The sequence below is a fragment of the Topomyia yanbarensis genome, chromosome 3 (assembly GCF_030247195.1).
Source record: "Topomyia yanbarensis strain Yona2022 chromosome 3, ASM3024719v1, whole genome shotgun sequence".
Taxonomy (NCBI): Eukaryota; Metazoa; Arthropoda; class Insecta; order Diptera; family Culicidae; genus Topomyia; species Topomyia yanbarensis.
In genome coordinates, this window is record NC_080672.1 from 353,285,062 (window position 1) to 353,294,719 (window position 9,658).

Here is a 9,658-nt window from a genome sequence, read left to right on the forward strand (position 1 = left end):
TTATTAGAAGGAAAGCCTACGCCAAACGCCCGGAGAGCAGAGTTAGTTGTTCGAGGGTGGCTGCGACCCGTCCGTGCGGAATATTTATGAACAAAGTACCACGCAGTCTATTGTTATTCCCATGATCGACAGAGTGAGCCTCTCCCTCTCTTTCTCACACACACGCTCTTTGCGAATCGCGCAGTGTGAAGTGCCTTATGAGGCTTTTGTTGTGATGAAACTGATGACGGCGGTGACGACGACGACGACAACGACGCGGGCTTTCGCTTGCATATTTTGTTTCTGGAACGCGAAACGAGTTAATTGGTTGATTGCAGGGTCTTTGTTTCATCATAGTGTAACCGCCCCAACCCTCGCCGCGACCCTTCCGCCGCTGCTGCTGCTGCTGCTGCTGCTGTTGTCGTCGTCTGCCACCACCATGCCAAAAGTTGAGCTCTAGTTGAGTACATTTTCATTAGGCGTTGTTTTTTATGCTCGATGCAGTTTAATTTCGGTCTTTCATTGCGCGAGTCTCGCGTTTCCCCCTGGAGCGCTCCCTAATTAATTGGCGAGGAAATTAACGCTTCTGATGGATGGATGGAGGGATGTAAATTTGAATATGTGCCACTGCACCAGTATCGAAGCAATATGCAAAGAGCGGTACCGAGCGCTCGTTGCGTTGGCGAGTGATTATGGGCGTTAATCTTTCGCTTTTTTTTTCTATTTCTAGTTTGTACTTAATGGTTCCTACGGTTTGTATAGGAGTCTGATGGAACAGAATCTAATTGAAGGTATGGCTCGTGGGAAGTTAGGGCTTTAAAAATGAGAAAGTACTTCAAACAATATATCGATATAATCAACATAGTCATAAAGTTTGACATTAATGATAGTGTTGTAAACTAAATGGCATTTAATAATCAATAATACGCAAATGTTGAATGCACTTGTTAGCAGTAGGGTTCGTCGCGGTTGCGGTAATTACCGCAACCGCGCGGTATTTACCGCACCCGCACCGCAAAATCTGCGGTGCGGTAAGACAATTTTTCCCGCGGATGCGGTGCGGGAAAGAGCTTTTACCGCGCGGTTTTACCGCAACCGCACTGCTAAAAAAAATAAATAAAGTGATAATTTCGGTTATTCTAAATTGATAAACGGACTGCTATTACGAAAGAAAATCTAGCTGTGTCCGAAATATTTTGACGCTATTATTTTTACGCCATATTTTGGACACTAGTTATTTTATACTTCTAAGTCTTACTTCACAAACTAACCATGTCAAATACATAAAATGCAAGATCCAAATACGGACAAAATTATTAGATCATTTAAAAACAATAAATTTTTACTCTTAAATTCAATTTAAAAGTGCATCACTTCTTCCGATTTCTGTTGGAAATCGTTGAATTATGAATCGTTTCCGATATCAATTTTCCCCGAATGAGCAGCCGCTGTTGCTGAAAGAAGATTTCGCTAGAGTTTCGGAAGGAAAATACAACGGCGCGTGTGCTGGAGGGTTAAGACAATTTTGTATCTTTTTTGAAACTATTTTTGCCAAATACCACATCGGTTGACTCCCGTCCACTTTAATTGAAGTTTTTGCCATTGGCTCTTTGAGAAAATATTATAGGAAAATACATTAAATGCTAGAACTTTCTAGAACTAGCCTTTAGAAAATTACACTTCATATATTTTTAAAGGGAGCCATCTTAGTTTCTGAATGAAAATACATATGTTTCTTGATAAATGCGGAAGTTAGAGTTTTGGGATATTTTGTCCATAAAACCCCCTATTTTTAATAACATTTCTGCTGTATGTTACAAATCATACATTTTTAGCAGTTTTTATAATGTTCAATAATTCTGTACCAGTTGAGACCGGACTCCTGATTAGATGTAATGTATAGAGCAATTTTTTTCGTCAAATATGGCGTCGTTCTTATTGATGAAATACAATGTTTTTATTTCACTGTATTGGAATATATGCGCTACTATATAGAAGCACTGGTATTTCGACTTTAAATTTTTTTGTTGAAATTCCTTTAAGAATGAAAAGTGGTTTTTATTACGTAAATGCGAAAATCATCCATTTAATGTTCATATGTCAAACACATTGAAAATATGACAATTTAAAGAAAAAAATACTTCATTTCTTATTACATTTTTATTACATTTTCATTACATTTTTTCAATTAACTGGAGGGTTGCTAAAATAAAAGTTTTCCTATTATTGCAGCACAACGTTTTTGAATGTATTATGCTTGCATTTTAAATTTACTGAGTTTTATTAATAGAAAATGCAAAAGTTGATTTTTTCTTAAACATTACATTCTGATGAGTCTCTTAAAGTTAAATTTCGTGTAAATAAGAATAACATTTTATTATATATGGTTATACAAATGAACAATTTTTCAACACAATTTTTAAAAATATAAAAAATTTACCGCATTTACCGCATTACCGCGCGGTGCGGTGCGGTAAATAAAGTGCGGTTGCGGTAAGCGGTGCGGTTTTGATATTTTTTTGCGGTTGCGGTGCGGACAATCCATTTACCGCCCACATCCGCACCGCGACGAACCCTAGTTAGCAGTTCAAATATTATAAAAATGGAAAGTTTTAGACTTCCATCAGGTACTTTGATATATGTACAGATCAGACTCGATTATCCGGATATTTCGATAAAAAAATCAGTTTCAAATCGAATCCGAGGATAACAGTGCTAATTCGATCATTACCAGTGCCGTCTTGTGGCTCCTATCATTGAACAGGTGAAAACAAATGTAGAGTAGAATGGATCTCCATTTAACTTTCAAATTTGAATCAAGTAGAGCAACAATTAAATTTATATGCGAAAAATCATCGAAACATGCGGAGAAAAACATGGTTTCGGATTCCACCACCAGGTTTCATTATACATGTAAGATGATCTGAGTTAATCCAAAAAAGTTATTGGCAAGGACGTCATGCGCATGATTTCCAGCAAAATCAATATCCTGAGCACCCTTAGCACACCTCAAATTATTCTTTAAACCTTAAAAAGACAAGCTAAATTTGGCATTTTATCAGTGAGAGAATTAAAAACTCGAAAACGCTCGATCATTTTTATTTCTAATTAGCAATTCATTAAAAGTGGAGAGTTGTAATCTGAGGCCCGACGTCTGAGACTCTTTGCCGTTTTGAGGGTTAATATAATTGTGGTTTGATGTTGGCGTTGATGCCGCTGGGTGATGCACTGGATTCGACGATCGTTGGATGCTACCAATTTCTGTCCTCTATGAGCAACTCATGTTGTTCATGAATACAATTCTGACATTATTGGTGTAAATTTTTAAATTTCGTAGCGCTGATAAGGGCTATTTAGTTAGTTAAAGAAAATAGTCTCCGGATTGGAATTATTTCGTCGAATTTTTCCCAGCAAGTTACACGGAGCTGTACAAACTAAATAATGCAGACAGTCCACGGAGGCGGCCGCATACTAATAATTATCTTTTCTCTATCTAAACTTATAATTCTTTCCGTTCAAGACTGGCGGCTCGATGCATGAAATTAGCGGGTACCAACCATGAACGAGCTTCGGTTCAAGGTTCTATTTTCGTGTACGTGTATGTGTGTGTGATTTGTTTTTAGAGAGCAGTAAAAAAAATTTCAAGAAAACCCTGAGACCTGAGGGAAAATGTACGAAAACCCCAATGTCTCAGGGAACGGGTTTGGCCTGCCATCACCCGACCCGCTAAAAAATCACTGCTCTTGCCCAGAACCTGATTCCTCCCCGGTACTACCTTACGGCATTACTTCGGGGAGGGGTTTTTATGTGCATAGCACACACTCTTATTCAACTACTTACTAGTTCGTTTCTTCCGCAGGGTTACGGCACCACTCCTCGACACACCACCAATTCTCCATCATCCACACAGACTGACAATTTCTGCATGGCAGTCGGAAAGCTGGATGTGAGTCGAGACTTAATGCTCCTCCCCTACGAAGACAATCTGGGTGGCAAACATCAGACTGTCTAATTCACCGAGCCCTTCGGCTCCCTTGTGCCAGTTAGCACCGCATCTTCCTTCTCGCATTATTCAGCGCCGTTTACTCGTTGAGCAACAGACTTGTTCGCGAACTACTCGGTCTAGTCCCCGACGATGGACCTAGCCTACTCCGACGGGGAATTCCCCGGCGAGAGAAGTTCTCCCGCAACCGAGCGGTAGATTTCCGCCGATACCGTTGTTCGTTTCCGTGAGCCATTTAGCTCCCCGCTTCGTCCCGATCTACTCGATCTAGTTCTACTCAACTGGTCCCCGTCGGTGAACCTAGTCTACACCATGGTCGATCCGGCGATTTTAGTTGGAGTGTAACTTCCAGTTTATCGGAGCTTCGAAGGCTCGAAGCCGTGTACTGCTACGTTGATGGTCGTTGCTCCTCTCGCCAGCTTCGTTGCAACGCTGACATGATTTGAACGACTGTTCTGTTCACCGCGTCCCATTATTCCGCGCACATTCTTTGGACAATATTGTTCATATTAACGTCTTCACCGAAAATAGTTCTCATCTCGTTTTGCTCGTGCTCGAATCGCGGACATTCGGGGACCACATTTCTCAGGCGTCTCCTCTGCATCACCGCACGCGATGCAGAACGGCGAACTCACGTGGCCGAACCTGTTCAGATACTTTTTGAAACAGCCGTGACCAGACAAGAACTGCGTCATGTGGAAGTTCACCTCCCCGTGCGCTCTGTTCATCCAGACCGACAAGCGTGGAATTAGTCGATGGGTCCATCTACCGTTAACAGCGTTATCCCACTGATGCTACCACTTGATTAAGGTGTCAGCTCGGACTCGTTTACGGACTCCTCTCGTGCCTCGATCCCTATAACACTCGCTATCTTCTTCGAGTAGGAGGTTTATGGGAATCGTTCCACCTATCACGTAGACTGCCTCTGACGAGATAGTTCTATACGCGCTAGACACCCGCATGACCATCAGCCTAAACGTGCTGTTCAGCCAAGATGTGTTCCTCTTCGTCTGCAGTGCCGTCACCCGAGCAGGCCCTGCATGTCTGAGCACCGATGTGGAAACACTCGCCAGTAGTCGCTTTTTATTGCTGCTGATCGCCGAATTGTTGGGTATGATCCGAGATAGTGCCGAAATCACTTTTACGGTCTTCCCGCATGCATGGTCGATGTGGCTATTAAAGCTTAGCCGGTCGTCTATCATCACTCCCAGTTGTTTAGCTTCCCGCTTTGAGTCGATGATACAATCTCTGACCGTTGTACACTGTATTCCAGATAGTTGGACCGAGAATGGAACCTTGTGGAACGCCCGCTGTTACAGTTACACTTCTTTTTGCGGCGTCAGTTTCGTAGATCAGTTGCCGATTCTGGAAGTAGCTCCTCAGGATCCTACAGAGGTACTCAAGAACTTTCAGTCTGTGCAGCGAATCGCCGATTGCAGCCCAGCTAGCACTGTTGAAGGCATTTTTTACGTCCAGTGTAACCACTCCGCAGTAGCGGTTTCCTCTTCTCTTTTGCTTCTGTGCAGCCTCCATAGTTTCCATGACCATTCGTATGGCGTCCACAGTGGATCTACCTTTCCGGAAACCGAACTGCATATTGGATAGCCCATTCTCTCCCTCTGTGTATGTTGTAAGCCTGTTAAGGATTACTATTTCAAGCACTTTGCCAACCGTATCCAACAGGCATATCGGTCTGTATGCTGAAGGATCTCCAGGGGGCTTGCCTTCGGCAACAGCATCAACTTTTGTCGCTTCCAGATGTCGGGAAAGTCACCATTGTCGATGCACTTTTGCAACGCAGTCCTAAACATATCAGGGTTCGATAGGATTGCTGTTTTCACAGCCACGTAGGGGATACCGTCTGGTCCCGGGGCTTTTTTGGTTCTCAAGGCTTTTTCCACCACCATCAGCTCCTCGTTGGTTATCCGAGCTTCTTCTTCGTAGTCATACTGCGTCCCGTATGGCATGGGCGGCCAGGCGGTCGGTTCATGCTACGGGAATAGTGCTTCTACGATGGCTCTCATCCTCTCCGGGCACCTATCCGGTGGCACTACCGGTCCTCTTATCTTCGCCATGGCAACTCGATAGACGTCGCCCCACGGGTTCGAATTGGCGTTGCTATAAAGCTCTTCTAGGCAGGCTTTCTTGCTGAGCTTGATTTCCTTGGTAAGTGCGGCTCTTGCCGCCTTATACGCTGGTCTTAGAGCATCTCTTTCCGCGACGTTTCGGGCTCTCTGCATCTTCCTCCGGGCTCGGTGGCAGCATGCACGGCAATCGCCGAATTCCACCAGAAGGCTGGGCGGCGAGTGTACCTAGGTTTACCTTCTCTTGGCATGGTTGCATCGCACGCTCTTGATAATGCCGTTGTCACTTCATCTGCACTGAAGTCAATATGATTGCACTCACGCCTCAATGCTTCGACGAAAACTCCCTTGTCGAACTTCGTTGTTTTCCACCTCCGCTCGTTTGATTGGATCATGCGCGCTTCCTACTGTCTACTGTATCCGATAGTGTACCGAATCGCTTGGTGGTCGCTGTGGGTATACCCCTCGCACTCTCTCCAATTTAAACTGCCAACCAGCCCTGGACTGCAGAAGGTAACGTCAATAACTGAATGTCGACCGTCGCGGCGGAAGGTGCTGGTTGTACCATCGTTTGCAACATATATGTTCAGCTTTGCAAAGGCCTCGAGTAGACTACTCCCCCTTGAGTTAGTGAATCGGCTGCCCCAGTCTACTGCTCAAGCGTTGAAGTCCCCGTTTATAACGACAGGTCTCCGATCGATGAGCTGCTCTGTCAGCTTGTCGAGCATTTCTGTGAATCGATCGGTCGTCCACCGCGGGGGTGCATAGCTGATTTTGCGTTATCTGCTATCCAGTTTCCATCGCAGGCCGGGATACGGTAAGGCTCCGAGATGATAGCAATATCGCATTTAGACTCCGCTACAGATTGCCGCAGCAAGTGTTGTGCGTTGTCGCAGTGATTGAGGTTGATTTGCGTTACCTCCACTGTGATTTTGTTGCAGTCGCCTGTTTAAAGGCCGGACATCGTGGGCCTGCTGTAACGTGTTTGTTACCTTCTTCGGTTGCACAGATCAGACATCTCGGAGCCTGCCGGCAGTCTTTTGCCATGTGGCCTTCTTCCCCGCACCTTCTGCATAATTTGCTCCTGACAGGTCCACTGCAATTTCTCGCCAGGTGGCCGAACTCTTGACACTTGAAGCACACTTCCGGTCGCTGGGAGCCGCTTAATGGACATACCGACCAGCCAACTTTGAACTTCCCAATTTTAAGTGCCTTGTTTGCTGCTTCGACTGGAAGCCTAACCGAAGCCGCTTGCGTGGCGAAAGGTCCCTTCCTCATTCGGATCATCATCTGCACTTCTCTAAGTTCGCACTGTTTTTCCAGAGCTTCCCTTAGCTGTGTGTGTGTGATATTCCAACCATCGGAAATGAAAATATTGGACTCTGATGGCAGCACGTAATGACACAAACTAATTCAGCCACAGTCAACCAGCCGTGTACAGCACACAAACAATTCCTACTCTGCATTGCATAGCTCCTTGGGGAAATGCTCCTTTCGCTCAACATGAATACTAATAGAATCAAATCTTTAGCGGACCTATATTTAAAACTTTTCAACATTTTTGTGTTTGGTTGATACACCATATTAACGGCTCCGACCGAGATGAGCAGGAAATTTTCAGCTTTCCAAACAGTTTTCGAAAGAATTTTCAAAACACAATATTTGGATATTAATGCATGCCATACATACTTCAAAATTTAATACAATGTTGCTGTACATATTTTTAACAAAATGGCGAAGAAACATTATTAATTCCGAGTAGTACAACAAAATGCAAACGTTCCCAAACCATACCTGACTTGTCTTCCCAAATTTTTAAAAGAGGTCTCTATACTGAATGTCTAGTTAATAGTCACGTCAAAAATCGATTTCTTGCCCTATAATTTCCAAATGTATTTTGGCGCACTTACTAACTCTGAAAAGCATTGATAAAAGTTTTCCGACAGAAACACCGTTTAAAATTTTTTTGCTCAATCCTTGGAGCTATTCAGAAATATTTCAGTTTTTGTGGACCGACTTGACCAATAAATAAATAAAAATAAATCCTTTTATTTTTCAGATTCAGTGACCTCGAAAACCCCCTTGTAAGACGTTTTAAGCCAATATAAAAAAATAAATTTAGCCAAGCACAGTCGCCATATTAGATCCGCCAAATTGAATTTTACATTTTCGACATCAGAATCAAATTCAGGGACCCGGAAAACTTCCTTGTTAGACGCTTTACGCCAATATAAAAAAAACATGAAATTTAGCCAAGCACAGTCGCCATATTGGATCCGCCATTTTGAATTTTACATTTTCGACGTCAGACAGAATCAACGACCTCGAAAACCTGTATAAAGCTAAAAATAAACAATACTAACAATGAAAAAAAAATCGCGTCGCGAAGGGTTAGGTCTACAATAAAATTTGCTTGCAATCTTACGTACAAGTATAAAGGGCGAACACGAAATTATTGCGACACCGAAAATGTCATGCCAATTTTCTTATAATGTTTAAAATGAAACCAAAATTTTAGGGTAGTTTTATACATATATTTACTTCAAAAATCAAAAGAAAAGTTAATCAATGGAGCCTTGAGTGTAAAATTTAACGCATTTTCGCTTGATGCCCTCCATCAAAGTCTTTACAGTGTCATCCGGTACCAGTTTCTCAGTTTTTCTCCATTTTCTTAACATGTCCTTCTCGTCTTTGACTGTCTTCTTGCTCATCCGAAGTTCCCGCTTCATCATTGCCCAGTACTGCTCAACCGGGCGCAGCTCCGGACAGTTTGGCGGATTCATGTCCTTTGGAACAAAATGGACAGAATTGGCCTCATACCACTCCAGGACACTTTTAGAATAGTGGCATGATGCCAAATCTGGCCAAAATAGCGGAGCTTCGTTGTGCTGCTGCAAGAACGGCAAAAGGCGCTTCTCGAGGCACTCAGATTTGTATATCTCGCCGTTTACTGTGCCCTTTGTGACGAAAGGCTCACTCCTCAGTCCGCAAGAGCAGATGGCCTGTCAAATGAGATATTTGGAGGCGAACTTCGACATTTTCTTCTTCTTAAATTTGTCGTCCACATTGAACTTGCTCTTGCCAGTGAAAAACTCCAACCCCGGAATTTGCTTTAAATCGGCTTTTATATACGTTTCGTCGTCCATCACACAGCAGCCATATTTTGTCAGCATCTTCTCGTAGAGCTTCCGTGCCCGAGTTTTAGCCGTCGATTCAGTCACCGCGGTTTGGGAAGCTCTGGACCTTTTATGTATGTAGTCCAGCTCTCTTCTTTGCATTCTGGAGCTCTGCGACATGCCGATCTTTTCAGCCAAATCACGGCTTGAGACGTTGGGATTTGCTTTAATCATCCGCTTCACCTTTCCCTCCGTCTTTTTGTTCTCCGGTCCCGGTTTTCTTCCAGCTCCTTTGCCGTGGTCCAACGTCAACCGCTCCTGGAATCGCTTCAACACTCTGGAGACGGTTGAATGGTGAATGTTCAACATTTTCCCCAACTGCCGGTGCGACAGGTCAGGAAATTCCAGGTGTTTGGAAAGAATTTGTTCTCTCGACTCGCGTTGGTTCACCTCCATTTTCGTTGAATCGAAAAACA

General features: G+C 43.6%; 1 protein-coding gene across 1 annotated transcript; it reads right to left on the reverse strand.

Annotated features, from left to right (window-relative positions):
• Positions 1–4,776: 4,776 nt before the first annotated feature.
• On the reverse strand, positions 4,777–5,515 carry LOC131688186 (uncharacterized). Its single transcript, XM_058972355.1, has 2 exons — positions 5,306–5,515; positions 4,777–5,244 (listed from the first exon to the last, which is right to left on the reverse strand). Exons 1-2 carry the CDS (start codon positions 5,513–5,515, stop codon positions 4,777–4,779), a joined length of 678 nt encoding a protein of 225 aa, XP_058828338.1.
• Positions 5,516–9,658: the final 4,143 nt, after the last annotated feature.